Raw genomic sequence first — 21,986 nt, forward strand, 5'->3', positions numbered from 1 at the left:
AAGATAAAGTTATTAATCACTAGATTATTGCCAGTATTTGTTTTTGTGATTACCTTGTATTTATTTTTCCATATAATAGAAAATTACAACCGGAATAACTTCAGCTTTATTTTGATATATTACACATGGAAATTGGACAATTTCAAAGACATTTATTGACCTTTTTGTTGCAGTACAAAAATGACGCTGACATAGAATGCAAAATCGTGATTTTTAGGGTACCTCCACAAATATGATGAAAACAGGAAGTGCATCCCTATATTTTCAATGTTAACATATGATTCCATGTTCAGGACACTCTAAGGCTTCAGGAAAAGTATGTTTTGTTGGGAGGTGGGGGGGCTGCACGGTGGACCTAAGTAGCCCATGGCCTATTGCTATCTCTGTCATACCCCACAGGAAGCCTGCTTTTGGGTGGGACATGATGATGTAGGGGTGTTCTATTTCTATCAGCCGGATCAGATCTCAACTTGCATGTGCTGAATGTAGAGAAATGGCGATTCATTGATGAGAGTAAGTCTTCCGAGCCATCACTGTATTATTGACGGTCTTGTGTAGTGGTGGATGAAGGCACACTTCTTTTTGGCTTCACAGAAGCAGCAGGGGATTTTCCATGAAGTCTCAAAATATCAGGTTGATAAACCCTGAGAGTATGTTGTTGATTATGTTGAGATGTCCCAAATGTCATGTGCCATGCAAGCAAATTGATGTTGGAAAAGTGCTTTGAGAATTCACTCAGATTAAAGGGAACAGAGGGCATCAGGTGATCCTCAGAGACTTCTTCCACACCCAGGGGGGCCACTTATCCTGCAGGTCAGGACCCCTGACAGAACTCAATCCAAAGTATGATGTCAGCTCTTTTCCCTTGGGACAGGTGGGACGAGATGTGAAGTTTGTTTTTGTCAAGAGACAGAAACCTTGGAGCTGAAAACTGTGCAATGTGCAGTTAATTCCTCAGGATAGATGTCTACTGTATTGGCCATATGAAGTGTGGTGTGTCACCGATCATCCATAATCACATCATGTATTTTATAAACATTTTCTTAGCGGTGACAGTTGAAAGTCTTCATGATCTTGGAATATCTTTGGGGCCCTTCTTCCCCTCTTAAACTCTGCTGCCCACCTCTTAACAGTGGCAAACAACAGCGCATCATCCCTAAAGTTGACACAACATTAGCATGGATGGCTGTTGGAGTTATCTCTTTCAGTTGGAGCTACTTGATGACAGCCTGGTAGCCAAGTTTTTTCATTTTCATGAACAGGCAATATCTAGTTACTTTGATGCCTGCAATAATGTGCTTCCTGGTTGCGTTAAATGCAGCTTGTATTAAGCATAGAAAGTATTGTACATGCAAACTACTGAGGGTGTACTCTACATCCTTCATAATCAGGCTGAGAACTTTTCGTACGTTGAGCTCAACTACTAAACTGCTGCACATATACCAATTTTTGAACAAAAATGTCAGATTAATTGCCACAATAGCTACTTCAATATGTCTATGAGGAGGCCACAAAATATATAGTCAACAGTTTAACCTGACCACAATGACAGCCACCTGACAGAAGATGCTGTAAGAATTAATATTCAAATATTTTCTGGTTAAATATTGAGAAAACACTAAATCCAACAAAATTAGTTAAAGGAGATGTACAGTCCTAAATATGGGACTAAATCATTTATAAAGCATATTAAATCAAGTATCTGTTTCAGTATTTTGTTCGGTAGTTTTGCTCAATAGCCTTACACATATTCATCCATATCAATGAGCCCATAGTTAGTCAAAATAGTCTTGACAGCAGTGAGGAAAGCAAGGTAGACCTATTGAGTGAAGGAAGAGAATTTATGAATGTCAACTTCTTTATTATGAGGAACACAACATTTTGGAGTAAGTGCTTACTCCTTCATCAGGTGAATGAATACTATGAGGCAGAGAGCCTATATATGTACCTGTAAGAACAATAAAAGTAATAGGACAACAAAAGGTGGAAACTTAACAAGGGAAGCCAAGAGATAATTGGTGCTGATAGGTGATTAGCAATGGACAATGGAAACCAACACTTTACAGTAATTAGTGCTGGTAGTTATGGACAAAATGGAAGCCAGGACTTAAATTATCACTGACTGGTAATTGGCAAAGGGCAAACGGGAGCCCGGGGGTAATTATCACTGATAGGTAAAAGAATAGACCTGTACTGAGTGATGACGATCAATCTGATGTCAACATGGAAAGACTAGGGAACACAAACTGGAAAGTTTTCAAATTTGCAATGAATACCTTTCTTTTAGATGTTGAATAGAACACCTTGTCTGTGAGGTCTATAATCAGGGAGGAAAATATGAAAAAAAATATCCTTAATACTTCAACACTCCTTCCTATTCCATCTTCATTGTACTTGAAGTTGATGTACAAATACCAAGAAATTGTAGATTTATTATAATATGAAAAATAAAACATACTAAGCACTATCCTCATATTTCTAAATAAAATGAATGTTTATTAGCAATTAGCATAGGGTTAAAGCTAAATTTGTTATTTGAACAAATAAATGTTATGTACTAATTGTCTTGTCAAGCGAAGGTTGGTTCAGTTAATGCTGCCATTTAAACAGTTGTAATAATATGTACTTCATTGACCAATAGAGGGATATTAATTGCTGGCATTAGCTTAGTACATACACTCTACTAGCACATACATACACTCTAAACATCAATCATTATATCATGGACTACCATATATGAGACAGAGACACAAACGAACAATTAAATAAACACAGACAATGTATTTAACAACAAATAAATTACATAAAATTGACGTTACATTCAAATATACCTGTCATGACATAATTTCTTGAAAAATGTACACCACATTCACATGTCTATCCGACAACAGCTTTTTGTCATACAGTAACCCATTTGAAAAACCCTGGATCCCCCCTCTGACTGATCATTAATAATCAATAAAAAAACCTATATCCAATAAAACACATATATAAAAAAACCTGACACTGACATTTTTCACATTGTCATTTACCTGAAAACCATTCTAAGGCAAAAATGTGTTCATATTTTTGTTTAAATCAATGTTAACACATCGTCATTTATATCAGTTATCCTGTTTTTATATTTAAAAAGGTTTATGTAATGTACGTGGTGGTGAGTATTAACCAGTTTTATATTCATATTAAAATGTAATTTTGTTCTTGCATTTTTGTAACCATGTTCCTTTAGTTTGTCTGGATCTTTCTCCTAGGCAGATGCCTCAAATTGCAAGGAACACAAAACAACATGTCCAGTCTGGTTCCATTTCTTTTCTCCATGCTGAAATTTTCTGTATTCAAACTTTCCTCCTCACTAAATCAGTCTTTTTGCTTGGAAATTTGAAGAATTGACGCTTGGTACTTTTGTTTGTTGAACCACTAACGACCCCACACAACACAATACCCAACTTCTGATCTTTAATATTCTGAGAATAATAGAAAAATCACTTCATTGTCATGTGTATTAATGCACTGTAAACAAAGGCAAACCTATTCAGCCACAATATAAACTACCTCAGGAGAGGAGTGCCTCTCCGCCAGCTGGTTCGTTCTACAAAACAGACTCTACACAATGCACGCCCAAGGCTGCAAGGCAGATCAGCTTGGCATCTCTTTTTTCACTTCATCAAAGCTATCAAACACAACCTCAATTAATGAGTAAGCTAAGAACGAGAAAAGAAAACGACTGACAACACCTCTAGGTCTCCAACCAACCACTGAGATATCATGTACACAAGGCAATGGTGAACAGGTAGAAAGTTGGGACACAATTAAAACAAATGGCCACACCAGTTGGTGGCTTCAGTGACTTAGACATAAGCTTTGACAGACGTGACCTGCTTCACGAAACACAACAATAAAATATCTTCAATGACTGACTGCTGTATGTACAAGAGACGAACCATGGTGCTTGATATGCTGGTAGCCTCTCTTATCTGTGCTGACAGGCTGCTGTTAGTTGCTGTGCTAACACAAGGGGGCCAAATAGAAAAAGTCCTTGGACGTTTGTGACCAAGATGTCTCATTGGTAGTGGGAAGCAAACATTGTTTTGGACCTCCAGTAACAGCCCTCCATGATGGCCATTAAAGAGCAGTTACTGTGTAGGACCATGGTAGAGGCAATCTTCCTAGTCTTATGAGGGTTGGAGGCCATTGGAGATGCAGCAACTTGCAGCCGTTGATAAGGTGATGAGTCATTTGCGTGAACATCGCATGACTACAGATGACTTTAGGCAGATGCATAACAATAGATCTTCAACATCATCAGGGCCCAAGATTAAGGAAAGCGGTTGAATAGTAAACACTTGATTTGGTTGCCCAGCTAGTTGATTTTTGGCAATAAAATCCCACCAAAAGGAGAAGAAAACTTTGCCATGGTGCTGTCTCTCAAACTGGACTCTTTACATTTAAGGCATGTATCTCACTAAAGCAAGCTGCTGTAGAAGGGGCCAGAAGAAATATCGCTTTGAACATCACATGCTCAAGGTCTTTGTCCCCCGAAGGCTCATAATCCTCAGAAGATAGATGACGGAGGTCAGAATCTAGAGGGCTGATACGTAAGACGGTACAAGCCAATTAAAGCCTTTAGTTCAGCAACCATGGAAATCTTGGACCCCATGGTTGTGGAAATGATGGAGTTGATAGCAGCCAAGTAGGTAACTAACGTGGATCCCTTCAGTTTCTTAGTGTATCGTAAATGTTGAAGATATTCAGCAATCTTTTGAAGTGATGCTGTAGTTGGAGAGGAAATACCCCGAGCTGTGCAATAACTCTCAAATGTCTTCCACTCATGATCTTGGAGAGTTTTAGTGGAAGTACAATGTGCCTCAGTAATAGTCTGAGATACCCTCCAAGAAAAACCCTTAGCTGTGAGAGACTTCTGGAGATGAGACAAATGCAAAGATAAAGTGTGTCCAGAGATGGGTGCAGCTTGAGTGGGGTTGGATTAGTAGGTCAGGTCGTAGAGGAAGAGGATGGTATCTTTGATCTGCAACATTTACGAGGGCAGTGAACCAACTCCTTGACGATCAAAAGGTCATGACCTAAACAAGATGAAGTTGTTTGGTGTCCACGATCTTCTGCAGTACTCGAGGAAGAAGACCAACTGGTGGAAAAGCATAAGCGTGCAGATTCTCCCAAGCGATGGCTAGGATCATGGTCCCTCGTCTGTGGGTCTGGTATGGATGATATGAACTTCAGCAACAGTGTGTTGAGCCAGGTGCAAAGAGGACGAGGTCTGGGGTGGCAAAACCAAAGAAAAACTGTAGTTGCCACCCTGTCAGGGATGGTCGATCCTGGTGGGAGAAGGCATCTGTTATTATATTCTTGATCAATGAAATGTGTCTGTCTCGGACCTGAATGTGAAGATCAGGTCGAGGACTGCATCATTGTTCAGAGGTTGGTTGGTTGGTATGTTGTTTAGCGCCGCACTCAGCAATATTCAAGCTTTATGACGGTGGTCTGTAAATAATTGAGTCCAGACAATCCAGTGATTAATATCATGAGCATCAATCCACACAATTTGGATTAATGATCGTTCAGAGGAGTGATATTGACTCGACTGACCCCATCGTATTGATGTAACAAACCACAGAATCTTTTTGGATTGGATCATGAGTAGAGATGCTCGGAGAAGATCTGAACAAACGTTGACAGCAAGGATCACCGCTTTGAACTGCAGATTGTTCATGTGCAGTTTCATTCTTCGTCTGACCAACACCCTGCCACTTGACAATCTTAAAGATGAGCTCCCCAGCCGACAGATGAAGTGTCGACAAAGAGATGTCAAGCCAGCTGCAAGAAAACCTTGACCCTACAATTGTCCTCTCGAAGAGAGGGTCCAAGAAAGCACTGCATAGGTGGGGGATGTAATTGGCCCCATTGAGTTTGTGCTGACATCAGAAGACTGAGAAGTTTCTGCCACTGGTGAAGAAGCAATGGTTGTTTGATAGCCAACAGTACTATATGTTGGATCTTCACCTATCTGTCTGGCAGAACAAACATTTTCCCCAGCCTGGTGTCGAACAGAGCACTGATGAATTGGAAATGTTGAGTTGATATACAGTGACTGTGTGAACTGAAGATGCTTCACTTGCTGTCATTTGGTTGGCATGAGACTGGAAGCAAGCGTCTATGAAAGCCTCAAACATGATCCCTCAGCAATGTAGAAACTGCTTGACTTGTTCGTGATATGAGTGAAAAGCAATGCCGCACTGTAGAAATTCCAAATGGGAGCACCATCCACTGATAGAGTTCCCCTTGGAATATGAATTGGAGATAATGCACGCACATACAAACCAAGGCAGTCAAAACAAACTGCAACTGGGTTGTAAGGAGAGTAAGTACGCTTGCATTCTCGACTAGATAGGCGTACCGGCTCCATAATGCAAGAGGAATGTGTGTAGCTGTTGTAAATACAGAGACAGATATGAGTAATCTCACCAAAAAACTTTTGCTCTGTGTTCTTAAACGTCCTCACATTTGAGCGATGTGAAAGAGAATGAGGGAGCAGGGATTGTCAGGTGGGGTCAGGTTGCCGTGGTGCATGAGCTATTTGTTGGGTGATCACTATGGTGATGAATGCTGGGCTGTTGGGGTGAGGTGTTTTTTGAAGCTGGAAACTTTGTTCTAGGATTGTTTCAACACCAGGATCGAAGAAGGATGAAATGCATAGTGTGATATAGGATAAGTTTAAGAATATTTATATTTCAATTATGGCTGCCATACTGAAAATGGGATTCCAATCTTTGAATAAATTGAGGTGTTATCATTGCTGGTGAAGTTATCATTGGTTCTGTGATTTCTGAGTGACTTCTGAGCAAATGATTGAGTTGGGCCTAACGCCACTTTCAACAGTATTCCAGTTATATTACCGCGTGTGAGCTTGATGTGGGAGTAAAGCGATGCAGGTCTTAGACATTTACCACTTTGATGAAACCAATGAGGAAGAGTATGGTACTACAAAACAGTGATTTCTGAGGTAATGATTGTAAGACACATGACAATATACACCAGACATCCAGGCCATGGCATAAGCTCACGTTTTAGTCTGTTTTCAGTCGTACAAATGGGTATGTCTCATACCTCTAGTCACACGTTTAAAAGGAAGCCAGAAGCTGGAATGTAAACATTAAACTTGTTTCCGTCCGGTTGCGCACGCACCTCCCTATGACATGTCACAAATCTCTCAGCGCGCCTCTGAGCTGGTCGCTCGAGAAAGACTTTCGCGATAGACTGCTAGTTTGTATTCTACTAGTACTTATCGTGTGTCTACAGTTGTTGTTCTACTACAGTAATAATAATATGTCTTACCTGTAGACTCCTGGAATGTAATCCTGTGTAATCCATTGTTTGTGTTCAACACGTGTTTCACAGTTTGACTTGATTATACATGTGGCAACATGTCGGGCTTTTCTGCCTCGTGTCAAAGTATACTGTCTAAAGTAGATCCTCACAAGTATTGTCCTTCCTGCATAATTAAAAATGCATTTTCAAAGTGTTCGTGGGATGAACGTTGTAAAGAATGTGAGCACTTTAATAAACTAAAATGGTATCTTCGTGCATTGGCGAAGCGGGCTACTGACCAGCGCTAAGAGGTCATCGGGTGGATCCTTGGACTCTGCACCCTCTACATCTGGCCCTGGGGGTGGCGCGTCGGCCACACCCAAGAAATCTGTTGATAAAGACCCGCCCCAGTCAACTTATGTTTTCGACAAGACACGTGACCGTTCGCCTGCTGATGATACTACCCGCACGACTGATCTTCGTCAATCAGTTGATCGAGAGCGTCAATCAGTTGTTCGAGAGCGTCACCCAGCCACCCCTGTTACGACGGGACCGGCTCGTGACGAGGACCATGAGGGGACTACGGTCCCCAGTCGGTCCGTCTCTCGTCCTACTAACGACGATAGGGACGTCGTGCAGGTCGTCAGTGAACACAGATCCCACTCTACAAGTCGTTCCCGCCTCGGGACGACAGGTCGAGAGACAGTAAACGACACAAGGACGTTCGTCGCCTTCGAGGTCGTCGGGAGTTCGATTCAGACGATAACTACGATGGGGATTGTAGTACTTCTACAGTTAAAGATCGTAGCCCTCGTCCCCCACGGGGACGTGCGACGCTCTCGAAGGGATTTTTGGGGGGATCAGCGTCGTAGAGATAATGATCGATCATCACCCTCGTCTCACTTTCATATCGACCCGGCTTTGATAGGCCAGATCACGGCGGCGGTACTTGCCTTGACGGCATCAACCGAGAAGGTTCGACCACGTCGACTACGTCGGAGGTCTATGGACCATCGACCTGTACACCGGTTCCTTCATCTACGCCTACACAATCGACGTTGACAATGGATTGTGACGACAGCGTCGTAGAGATAATGACCGATCGACACCCTCGTCTCACTTTCATATCGACCTGGCTTTGATAGCCCAGATCACGACAGCGGTACTCGCCTCGTCGACCAAGAAGGATTCGACTACGTTGGAGGTCCATGGACCATCGACCAGTACACCAGTACCTTCATCTACGTCTACACAATCGACGTCGACGATGGATTGTGACGACAGCCTGGCTATGGCTTGGCTATCTCACTTTTTTGCCTGAGTTATCAAAAGATGATGACAAACCGACGTATGCTGGCTTTAAGGTCGGAGATATGCCGCAGTCTCTTCAGTATTCTCCTCCCGATGTCTTCAGAGTCATGGCTCACGATATGGACCAGAACTTTGCCTCTGCTCCGCCGGGGCAGAGTTTCAGCAAACCACCTGTTCGATCGCGTTACCCGATCTATGGCATGCCGTTTTTCGTCACCCATGAGCAGGGACTTGGATTGGGGGCTATTCTTCAAGAAACCAGCGCCCTCCAAAATTCTTGTAGTAGACAGGCATTTGGAATCCATGGACACTGCTGTTCGTCACCAGCTACAACCGCTTGCTGTGCTGTCGACAGCGAGCCAGCGGGGGAGGTAGCGAGGTCCCTTCCCCCGCTGTCACCGTCGTTGGAGTCTACTACCTTTAGACGAGCTACCGGTAGGGGGTGACTTCATCACACAGATCAAGGAGAGTTAACGACCACCCTGAATCTACTACGGTAACTCGGGTGGATCGTCAACCTTCAAAAGTCGGACTAGGTACCAACTCGGGATCTACAGTACATCGGGATACGCTTCCAGACGGGAGTCAATCTGGTCAAAGTACCTCGAGACTTCTACATGCCCCAGCGTCGGTGCACACGTGGCAGGAAGTCCTCAGTCTGTTGACATCGGCTCAAGACCTGATTCGCCGAGGTTGTCTTCAACTTCGTCCGCTGCAGAGATTGCTGTACCCCCACCTGGAGTTTCCCAACCTCCTGGTTCCACTTCCGGCGCAGCTACGTTGTCATCTGGAGTGGTGGCTCCAGCCGTCGAACGTTTGCGACGGCGTCTTTATGAGCGAGCCTCCATTCATACTACACCTATTCGTAGACGCATCATTGGAAGGCTGGGGAGCGCATTTCGGAAGAAAAGGTCCTCCACATCAACTGCCTCGAGATAGAAGCAGTGATTCGGGCGGTCGTGTTCTGGAAACTTCGATTCCGTCGGAAACGGCTGATGATACAGTCGGACAACTCCACAGTCGTCCACTGCATCAACAAACAGGGAACGACTCGGTCGGCGGCCCTTCTGGGACCACGACGCTCTAGCGATATCGTGGGAGGGTCTAGACGCTTACGCGTTTCTGTCAACGGCGCTGTTACCATCGATATTGGAGACAGTTCGTCAAACGGCCAAGCTGTTTTGGTCGCGACTTATTGGCCGGCCAAAACGTGGTTCCCGGAACATCTTCAGATCATCGATCAGCCACCGTTCCCATTGCCAGATCGAGACGACCTCCTTCTTTATCCTCACAACTATCACTCCGGTCATCTCAGCGTCTGAAAGGGTCGACGATCTCGACTTATCTGGCAGCTTTGGCTTCTGTGGTGCATCTCCTACGGGCGACAGGCTCACTAAAATACCGGAGTTGCAGAAAATTTGACGTGCCATCATGGTTGAAGATCAGTCACATTAATTCCGACTGCTGGCCTGGGACCTTGATATCGTTCTGCGCAACCTGTCTAGTCAGACTTACAAGCCTCTCAATCAGGTCGCGATCGACATTGTCTCAGACAACGGCTTTCCTTCTCTCGCTGGCTACGGCAGCGAGAGTATCGGAACTACATGCCATTGACGTCGATCGGATTACGTTCGCTCAGCGTAACCATGGCAACGTCCATCTTGGTCTCAGATGGGATTTTTTTAAAGCGAAAAATCAACTTCCTGGCCAAGGGACCTCGATATCGTTCTGCGCAACCTGTCTAGTCAGACTTACGAGCCTCTCGATCAGGTCGCGTTCGACATTGTCTCAGACAATGGCTTTCCTTCTCTCGCTGGCTATGGCAGCGACAGTATCGGAACTACATGCCATTGACGTCGATCGGATTACGTTCGATCAGCGTAACCATGGCAAAGTCCATCTTGGTCTCAGATGGGATTTTTTTAAAGCGAAAAATCAACTTCCTGGCCAAGATTCGAGAATGTTCCACATTCCTTCCGTGTCTGCCATTATGGGCCCTCATGATCACGCTGTTCTCACCCTGTGCCCAGTTCGTGCGTATTTACCTGCAGCGATCTGAACAGCGACGACAACATTTTCGCCGTTCATACCGTTCTCAACCAATGCAAAGAAAGAGATTACACGTAATACTCTCTCCTTTTGGTTGAGAGCGGTCATTCTCAGAGCTTACGAGGCGCAAGGACTCGCACCTCCCACCTTCTCTCATCTCCACGAAGTTCGAGCCATAGCTTCAACATGAGCACACAGTTTGGTCCACTCGTAGTGGCACAACAGATCTCCCAGAAAAGACAGTGAATTTGTGCTTTATTCACTTTGGACTTTTTGCTCGACACTTCGTGCCAGATAACAGGTTACAATAAAAACTGTTGGTGAATGTACGCATTCTTATGGTTTTTGTTGCGTGCAGTACTTTGGCTGTTTTATTATGGTTATTCGTTGTATGCATCGTCTTCCCATACTTTATAGAACTGCTCGTATTTTTTAGTTACCTTGTATACTGTGAGTTGCTCTGTAACTAAATTATGCGCCGACCACACTTTGATCGCAATTCAACTGACGTGTGCAGTTGTCCTGTCGCATCGATACTTACTTGTGGGTCGAAGAGCATTAAACATGCTGTTTTAGTTACCTTGTATACTGCGAGTTGCTCTGTAACTATACTATACGTCGACCACACTTCGATTGCAGTTCAACTGGCGCGTGCAGTTGTCCTGTTGCATCGATAATTAGTTGTGTGTCGAAGAGCATTAACCATGCTATGCCTTCGTGATTAACAACTTGTCTCGTCCGTGCATCTGGTCGAATGTTCTATTGTCACTACAGGGGTGAGGAACTTGGTACATTCGACGTGAATGAGGTCACTTCCTGTTTACTTTCCCGACCCTCCTTCCAGTGTTCCGTCAAATTCTACCCATTTGTACAACTGAAAACAGACTAAAACATGGGTTTTTCAGATTAAAAACGATGTTTTATTGGTCTGTTTTCAGTCGTACGTTCCCACCCAGCCATCCCCACAGGGAAGTAATCCAGTCCAGTCCTGCTTGATGGCTTATTCTTCGAGATTTGTGACATGTCATAGGGAGGTGCGTGCGCAACCGGACGGAAACAAGTTTAATGTTTACATTCCAGCTTCCGGCTTCCTTTTAAATGTGCGACTAGAGGTATGAGACATACCCATTTGTACGACTGAAAACAGACCAATAAAACATCGATTTTAATCTGAAAAACCCATTTTTCTTTCTTTTAGAGTAGCTAACATTAAGTATCCTGATAATAGCAAAAAACAGACTGATGACAAAATTCCTGTACAATATTGCAAAGAAGCATTCATGGATATTACATTCATTGACATTAGGATTCCTCAAAATCATATTTTCTGCATCACCTCAAGACTCACCTGACTCATTCTGAAAGACAATATTTTTTCACAATATAAGGTCACCAATATCAAAATGTCTGCAATCATGACATAGGATATTTGGGTGTAATTTCTGCTTAGACTGACCTCAGGTATATTCAGCATTGATGAAAAAACAAACAAAATGAATTACCCTGTACTTCTCATATTTCCTCAAGAATGCCTTCACAGTGCCGTGGCTGTGCATCTCTTCAGAATCAATGGCATTTTTCAGGTGGATGTTTTCATCAAGACTGAGAAATAGGAGTTAAGTCATAAAAAATAATTATTCAATGGCTTGTGTCATGTTTCTGTCAAACATCCTTTTTACTGACATGTATGGAAAACTCACATCTCCTTAAAAAACATGTTTCATGTCTAGAGGAAAGCATTCACAGCCATAAAAACCAGTATTTCCACTGAGAAATCACTGTGCTTCCTGCAGAGAGTAAAACAAAACATTCTTTCTATTTAAGATTATTTTCCAAGAACGATCATGCTTTGTAGCTCCTGGATATTGCTGTATATCTGTAATCATATACCACATGTTCAATCAATCAATCAAATTAACCAGCACCCAGCCACAAGCATCTCACATGAATGATGCAATTTGTCCCTTGAACCTCCTCTTTAAAAGCTGCCTTGATGCAAAAAGGAACAAGGATGAGCTTGTTTGATGAACACCCTACACTGCTCATACTGGCTTTCTCAGTGTCTGGAGTCACCGCACCACTTTTGAGCAAACCATTGGTGTGGGTTTATTCTTCTGACATCAAATTATGCCACTGATATTGATTAGACATTTCAATATATATATATATTCATTTTGAGAACAGTAATCAACAAGATGTTTGCCACGGAATATTGAGTGTATCAGCACATGCACTTCAAAACCATGTCTCCAGTGATCCCTCGCTACAACGCTACCTTCGGGTTAGCATTACAGATGATCAGCAGTTTAACGAAGGTCGAGTCGTAGGTGGTAGATATGACCAACAATACAGTTACACATGCTCTGAGTACCTAACACAATCTACGATGCATGTTTCAGAGTTTAAAAAAAAGATTAGAATAGAAGTCGTTTATGATTCATAGTGTAAAAAAAGATTTATCAAGTATTAACATGTGCTTTCAAGAAAAAAGATTGTATCCCTTCAGTGAATTAAGGTGAATAAACAGGTATAACAAACTTGGTCAATAAAAGTATGAAATTTGATATAAAACATCACTAGACATGATGATTTACCATTTAAGTTGTATTTCTTGCCTTCCAAGGCATTGTTTTAAATGCAGAGATTATCATGTGTATTTCGTAAACTTAGAAATGGCAATCAGTTGTGCACACGTTTCCTCCCAATCTACTGGTGTTTCAGTTAAAAAGTACCCAATGATACAACTTCAAAGAATTTTGATGCAATGGTCGGTAGAAATTGTATCTGAAATTATTATTTTATCAGGAATAATATATTCAAATATCGTGTTATTGTAGTTGCAGCGTCCACTGTATATATACTTAAAATTATAAGAATCATAAGCATAGCACTTTAGTACAGGTGGTATGCAGGATATTTTTTTACGTATGGAACAATAGGGACTTCCAACGCTACATGTATTTCGATTGTGAAAACGTTTTGATGACATTTAATAGTCAAACTTCCTCAAATATGACTTCTAACGAGTCAAGTAGTATAAGTAATGACAGTTCTGCCGCAACCCCACTGGAGCCAGATTTATATACCAAATACTGCCACTACAGAGGGAAATTTTTTATGTGAAAATGATGATGTGATTCAATGACCGTCATGAATTGTATAAAAAGAATCATCAATATCAATATCAATTAATAATGGATAAAATTTACTATAGCCCATGAGGATATTGGACAGGTATAGGAGCAATACAAAAATTAGCCACTGCGGCTAAGATATCTAAAGATGTGGCCAAGGATTGGTTAAAGAAACAAACAATGTGGCAAATATACTTACCAGCAACGAGTTATATACTGAGGAAGAAGTTTGATATTTTTACTAAGTTCTTCGTTCATTTTACTAGGAGACCAGACTATGTACTCTTTTTCGAAATTGGAAAGAAACAATTGATGACCGTATTTGGTTGGTTTGACATCACTGATATAATATATACCCTGTGGTAATTCTCGCCATTTGATTGGCTTGTAATTCTCCATTATTATAGACTTATGTAAGCATTCATTTAAATGTGATCAAACAATCTATTTTTAATCTCCAACCAGTTCTTTGGTTTTGGCACGGAAAAATTGACGAGCTTGTTGTCTCCCCTGTTCTATGAACTTTTTTTTCTCGTCTTCGCTAATACCACTGGTCTTACGAGAATTGGATCGAATCTCCTGCTTCATTGCGTTGTATTTGGTTAGTTCTGACAACACTCATCCTTGGATATCTTACAATCAGCCAGTGGTGTTGAAAAATGATCCTCAATGCTGTTCAACTATGCTTTGGCGAGTATCCGAATATTATTATGTTTTAATGCTTTCTTTTGCAACTTACGAGAAATAAATTTTATCGCTATTCCTGCCAGTCCTGAGACTCCGGCTGCTACTTCAATACCAAGTACGATAGGCGCGGAGATTATAGTTGATAATAAACTAACCCCGGCTACACCGAGTCCCATGCCAGCCGTTACAAGTGAGAACATTCACAGCTCTGCAATACTTTTTATACAATCCAAGTCTCAACTCCCTCTCCTTCTCTATTCAATGTTTTATGTCGCTTATTTGATGTAATCGAAATCCATCAACAGTATCCATCTTTTCAGATGCTTCATCGAGCACCGGATATAAACTCCTAATGTATATTATTATATCATATAATAGTCTTCAATTGGTCTTGCTTAAATGTTTTGAGAGTATACATCGGCCTTATTCAATGTATATTATACGGCATGAATATCTTAGTAAGAGAAATGTTTTCACCTTTAATAATTTGGACCCCCTGAAGGCTTGCAACGGGTGACACTCCCATATAAATAATACTACCACATTGACGCTCGTGTTTCTTAAGCCATTTAATTAATAGACCTGGTAATATCTCGAAGGCATCTTCTGGTGCATCTCCAAACAAGACTTCAATAACAAGTGTAGAAAGATCAGGTATAGCATTCAAGTTCTGTTTTATATCATTGAATTCAGAAACCAAATTTAAACTAACATTTTTTAATGCTGGAGGACTCAATAACATATGACCTGGGTTTTCTGGCAGGGGAGTGACTAACACACTTTTTCGTTTTATGTTGAGGGGATATAAGCCCTGTGTACGATCCCACTATTCATTATCTTAGTTAAATAATGTCCCTTACCCGTCATCACATATGGTGGGGTAATGACGATATTCAGTAGCCACTCCATTTTTTCTTCGACCATAGTCGACTTATTATCATCATTGCGAGTAAGATTGTATGAAGTGTTTTTATTGAGTCTACTAACGTCGACATCACTTAAATCTCCTAGATTACCTGTGAATACAACTTCTTTCCGCTTGTATACATTATCTTGTAAGTGTAAAACGTATAACTTACCATCGGTACCGGGTTTACTGAATCCTTCTGTGTCTCCGAGATTGGAAAGCGCAATTGTATTGTCTAAGGTTATGCATTCCAGGGCCTGATGAATCAACCATTATTTATAATATGGAGTGTTACACTCAAGTATCCTATATGTACAGGTTGATGTTTTACATCTAATACAGAAATTTTGTGGTCTGAAATAAAACCCTGTTTTAACTTTTTATATTGTAATGATGTGAAAGATTCCGTTCTACCGCTATTGTTTTTCATCTTTGACTGGAATAGCTCTTAGCAGAGTTGAAGGACTTTTGAGTTGAATATTATCTGTTGTACTGATCTGATCAAGATGGATGCACAACTCTTTACAGTGAACTAAATCAGGCACTTTAACTCCAAGCTCTGTTTTGTTGGGTCGTATTATTACTTTTTGTCTAAAAAATCCAAGTGTATCTGCTAAGTTCTCGTAAAGAATTACAACCCTTTCTCCAGTGCTTAAAATCAGCATCCCATTCGACTCATTTTGGGTGAGACTATCTCCAAAAGGCTTAAAAAGTTCATCATTGAGTGAGCATACACTGTAATACCCATCAGATATAGTGTGCACGTCTCCATTTATCCATATCTCATTATTACCTCTTGCAGCACTTATATTGGTCCACCGCAGGTAATACGTTGCATCGCATAGAGCGACTTCAAGCTGCCCAGCCGAGTTATCGATAGTATGAAGTAGTTGAATAGACTGACCATCTGTTATTCCTGGGAGTGTAACATACATATTACATATACAAAGATACTATATCATAACTTAAATATGAAATCAACTTACATTATGAATCAGTCGATTTTAGTAAGTGCCTCAGGTGCTAAGTCTTTTGTTCATTTCCCTAATATCTTTGAAAAATACAGGGTCACAGCAACTAGCGATAAAATGGTGCATGATTGGTTCCACAATCCAATGCAATTTTGGCAGAACCAGTTAAACTTTGCCATATGGTGTGCCACAACGGGATGTGGTGTATCTCTTTATGCCCCAGGATCTGAACTAAATAAGTCTGTTTTATCATTTCCTGTGTTCTATCAGATGAGACGTATACTTATAGAAATTAGTGCCCCATTACCGCAGGATCAAGCATGGAATTCCACAAATAATCCGTACAATAGGTTCGCGTATTTGTCAGGAATTTACTATTTCTTCGAGTAAAGATATCAATGAAAAAACAGCGCTTATAGTAGGTGGAGTCGCGGCTGGTTTACTCATGATTTGGATAAATAGTCTTTAATGGATAAGTACAACAGCCCAGCAATTGCTACGATCAGTGCCCACAAGTTTGAAATAAGCCAAGTGGTGGTCTTAGCTAATAAATTCAAGAGCCAGGATACAATACTCCCCATTATACCGGGAAGTGCAGATGCGGCTTTCCCAGCGAGCTTTCCCAGTGCTTCTCCTAATGCTTTTAAATACTTTTTTATCCACTTTTTACACCATTTGTATCACTAGGAGGTGTAGGCGGTGTGGGTGGTCCACCTCCACCGGATAACGCGAGAGTCAAAGTCGGTTAAAATTAATCCCAATGCGGTAAAAATACTGGCAATGGTTATACCCTGTTCTCTGAACAATGTTGGCGGGCCGATCCTTCATCTTCTAAGTTACGCAATCTTTCCGCAATGCGGCGTCTACTGAATTCATCGCCCGCCTGTTCAAGTTTTGTTTTCTCATAAGCTATATGCTTGTTGAGTTCAGATAGTTTGGCTATATTATTGATGAGTTCTCCCTGCATTGTTTGTTTGCCTTGTCAAGGCCTCGTAATTCCCTAATACTGAGCCCCGAGGATGGTAGCTGTAACATGGAATTATCGTAGTAGGTATCCAAGATTTCTCCGAGTCCATCCCATGCAGGCTTCGAGTGTTCATCCAAATTCTCTTTATCTATGGCACTGAGTTCAGTACGCACAGTCTGAAGAACCTTAGTAGTCTACGCAATAAGTTTTTCTTGTGAGTAGTCTCCAAACCTAATTCATTCCGAACAATGTTGATGCCATGTTTACTGGCTATCGTAGACAAGGCTAGGGGCTTACGAGTACGAGAATTCATAAGATCAATATCCAGAGAGCCACGCAGTTGCAATATTCCTTTACTATCTATCATAAACTTTGAATAGTCACGACCAATAGGAGTTTCTTTTAAGGCATCGTAATAATCATTAACGGCTGGTTTCAAAAGTTCATCGTTAAGATTCATAAAGCTGGTTTCATCAGTACCCTCTTCGATTGTACTGGTATCAGTTATGTTATCTAGATTGAAATCATCCATTTTTTTATATTAAACATAAGGTTACATAATTTCAATATAAACAATGTCTTCGCAATACAGACGCAAGTTAAACCCACAACGTAGACTTCCGAATCCATTAGGGGTCAAAGCAATTCGCCAGTCTGTAACTATAACTTATAACCCGAGTACCATTGATCAGAATCAAACACTTCTGGTTCGCTTTCCTAATCTAGGCGCTCATGATGTGTTAGTTCCAGGAACTGAACGACTATCATTTACAATTAATTTGACTTCTACGGACTCTAACAGAGAGCTCGTTCAGAACATAGGTCATGCGATTGTTAAGAAAATTGCAATTAAAATTAGTGGTAATGAGGTTTTGAGTATTGACGATAGCGATGTATACTTCTGTTACATGGATCTCATGAGAACGGCTAAAGAATGGGAAACTTACAGTACCAAGGTATTTGTAATCAGAGACTGCGTGTAGGTGCTGATAGTGGTGATAATACTGTCGTAGGAGATAAGGCTGTTGCTGATGCATTAGGTAACCGATTCTATATTCCACTCAACTTTGAATTACTAGATAGTCACATGCCCTTCTATCAAGCATCCCTAGGCGATAGGTTACAATACGAACTCACTTTTAATGACTACAGCAGAGTAATCAAAGCTACTGAAGATGATACTTGCTATTCTATTGACAATATCTCACTGGAGTCTGATATGATAACAGATCCTGAATTAGCCAGACAAATTCGTAACCAGTATACCGGAAGTTTAGCCATTTTGTACGATCGCATGCTTCGACACCGAAAGATCACAACAAAAGAGATACGACGTGGAATAGCAATCTAAACATCCCCACGAGATCGTTGAAGGGTATTTTAATGTTGTTCGAGGACCCTTCTGAAAAATTTGCAAGAGATACCGAGAAGTTCAACAATCCCAAGATTACAAAAGTAGAACTGACTATCGAGGGCGTGCCTAATCAACTATATAGTCAAGGCATTCAAGCATATCAACAGTGGGATGAGATTAAAAAACTCCCTTCTATAAAACGAAGTCCAGAAGTTAACAAGGTCATGAAAGATCTGTCTCTCGGGGATGTATCGATGGCTGAATTCCTTACCACGAAGTATGCGCTATGGCTCGACATGCGAACCACAGACGAACCACGAACTACACGGTAGTGGGCGGAGAATAGAAAATGCCAGTGAGGGTGTTACTATACAGATAACGAAGCTTGCCAATACGGCTGGTAAATTATACATATATTTGTACGTGATTATGGATGCGCAACTTAATATACAGAATGGAAGATTCGTGCAAGTGATCTTTTAATAATCTTCTACCAAAAGAACCACACTGCGCTATCATCTGCGGGCAACAGGGTTGCGGAAAAACAGCTTTTATTCTAGACATTTTACAAAGTCATTATCAGGATGTTTTCGCCCATATTATTATTTTGTGCCCGACTATAAACGTTAATAAAACATACCTATCAAGAGATTGGGTAATGAATGATCCCGGGGTGTACAAAGTTGATCCGGGTGATCGTTTACAAGACTGTTTACAAGTATGTCATGAAAAATACAAAGGAGAATCAACCCTTTTTATAATAGATGATAGCAGTGCGAGTAAAGAACTTACCAAAAAGAAAGATATGCTTTCATATTTAGCATTCTCCGGACGACATATGGAGCATAGCATTTGGGTACTTACTCAAAAATACAACTCTGTTCTGAAAGATCTCAGAGAGCAGACCAAATAGGTAGCCCTGTTTCATTGCAAAGACCGAGATTCATTTGAGGACTGTCTACGTGAAAATGAGGTTATTTCTACCAAGCTCGAGCGAGATGAAGTGAGAAAACTGTTAGCGGAAACGAAGCACTGTAAGCTCGTATTAAAAACTGACCAACCAGCTGCTTATGCAATTGCTCAGCAAAATTATAGCAACTACTGAGCAAAATATATCAACTGCTAAGCAAAATATAGCAAATTATAGCAAAATTTAGCAAATATAGCAAAATTTAGCAAAATACGATAAATTGAACATTATTTAGGAGATAAACCTACTAAAAGCTAAAGCGCTCGGTTCAAAATTAATATAAAGAGGTATCTATTCTCCAATTGGACTACATCACATTTCAAAACACAGTAGGTTTATCTTCATTCTACCATGACGCCAACAACGCTTTGAAAACGGCGCTCTCTTGCAACGCGTTACAACACAGGCACACATGTCCGCAAGCTTAGAACATTCCGAAAAGTGGTCACAGGTAGTTATATGTAACAATTATTACTTAACTTCAAGACTAAAAACACCATAGTCGTGAGTAGTTCAAAATAAGTGTTCAAAACACATAGTTTTTCAAAGGAAGTTGACAAATAACACTCCAAACCTAGTCCAAAGACAGATATTTTAATCTCTACCAACTTGTTGTACACTGTTGTAAACTGTGGACTGACTGTCAATATTCTCAGAAGTTGTGAGAGAGGTCATTTCTTGGAAATCGAACATGACATCATTTCTATTGTAGGGGTGACAGGTTGTAGATAAAGGTTTTAAAATGCTAAACAAATATATTTCTACAACAAACTTTTTGAATTAACATTCTATTACACATTTAACATGTGTAAGTGTTATTAGTTAGTAAGCAATTACCCCCAGTAAACAATAATAACATCAAAATAAATGCCTCTCCACCCCGAAATTGGATGTGGCAGAACTTGACCTACATCACGGTTACTCACACCTCACAGCTGTCAATGGCTGACAATCTTGTTTACATTCTCTGTTGCTCCGTAAGCAAGATGACAACCCCGATCTATGATGTGGTTCAACATTAACCTGTAGATTTACTTGGAATGATCGAGCCTGCTGGTACAAAACGATTACCAATGGAACTGAGTATGACTGAACAGCCGCTTTTTAGCCTGCAGACGAGCCGGACATTTTTTACACGAGGTAGGGCCTATCCTGCATGGTGTGACCTGTCAATTTCAAGATTTCATGTATTCCAAAGCCAGCATGTGAATGGAATGAGACATTCGTGGCCCAGACATAGTGGGTCGTGTATGATTTTCTTAATTGTCCGTGTTCTGTAATGAATTTCATCAAGTTTGACTTCAATGATGTAGGGACATTGTTTTTGTGGATTTTCGAATGGACAAGTGTTTTCTGAGTGATGGAATTTCAAATCCTCTTCTGCCAAATCCTTACGATGGTGGTTGACTGACATAGCGCTAATATCAATCACAAAAAGGTTTGTAAACAACAGGTTGTGATGAATAAAGTGTTTTCAAACAATTTTTATAATATATATTTTATATTTTACTTTTATTGTCGGTTGTTTCAATGAGGAAATAGCTTAAATTGTTCCGATTCTGGTCACCATAGAACAATTCCCTAACAGTTTCATAAACATTTCATCTGTATGCAATAGATATGCCCTAGTTAAATCTTTTAATATCATCATTGAAGCAGTCAGGGTTGAGGCCTAAGCAACGCCCAAAACATCCGATATCAAACTACCGCATTTCACAGTTCATATGGGGTGATCGATCAGCAGCCATTTTCTATGAGCGAGTGAGTGAGTGAGTATGGTTTTACGCCGCTTTAAGCAATATTCCAGCAATATCACGGCGGATTTTCTATGAATCGATATGTAGGCTATCTATGTATTCATACGCACGTTTTTGTGTGAATAGGCTTAATATATTTGAAAGGGGTTTCCGTAGCAAAAAGGAAACCTCTTTTTAACAAATCAGAATCAAGCATTCATCAATGTCATGGTAGAATATGTAAAAATGTGGTTTGAAATACTCATTCTTTCGTAACAGTTTATTATTTTGGGCTGTATATACAATATTTTATTATGTTAGACTTAAATATCTCCTTAGGGTATTACATTATGGAATGCGATGAACTTATCGAACTGCTCCAAAATGAGCCAGAACCTATGGTAGATAAATCTTTAGATAAACATAGAGAAAGACTTGTGGCTTTGGTAGCCGGTGGAAAATGTTCCCAATATTTTGGGGAAAATTATACTACTGAAAAAATTGATAACATGACCGATGAAGAACTTAAAAAACTGTATGTGAGTTACGAGTCTAGACTGGGAGCTACCATGACTAA

At 40.7% G+C, this 21,986-nt stretch overlaps 1 protein-coding gene across 2 annotated transcripts in view; it reads right to left on the bottom strand.

Annotated features, from left to right (window-relative positions):
• The window catches only part of LOC124148419 (uncharacterized protein C20orf96-like), a 161,186-nt gene that overhangs the window by 74,836 nt on the left and 64,364 nt on the right, over window positions 1-21,986 (bottom strand). For both annotated transcript variants that reach the window (XM_046519503.2, XM_046519504.2), the window contains exon 5: window positions 12,186-12,285. In XM_046519503.2, coding sequence (XP_046375459.2) covers window positions 12,186-12,285 — 100 coding nt within the window. The remainder of the gene's footprint in view (window positions 1-12,185; window positions 12,286-21,986) is intronic.

The sequence above is a fragment of the Haliotis rufescens genome, unplaced genomic scaffold, assembly GCF_023055435.1.
Source record: "Haliotis rufescens isolate VD_foot unplaced genomic scaffold, xgHalRufe1.0.p SCAF_19, whole genome shotgun sequence".
NCBI lineage: Eukaryota > Metazoa > Mollusca > Gastropoda > Lepetellida > Haliotidae > Haliotis > Haliotis rufescens.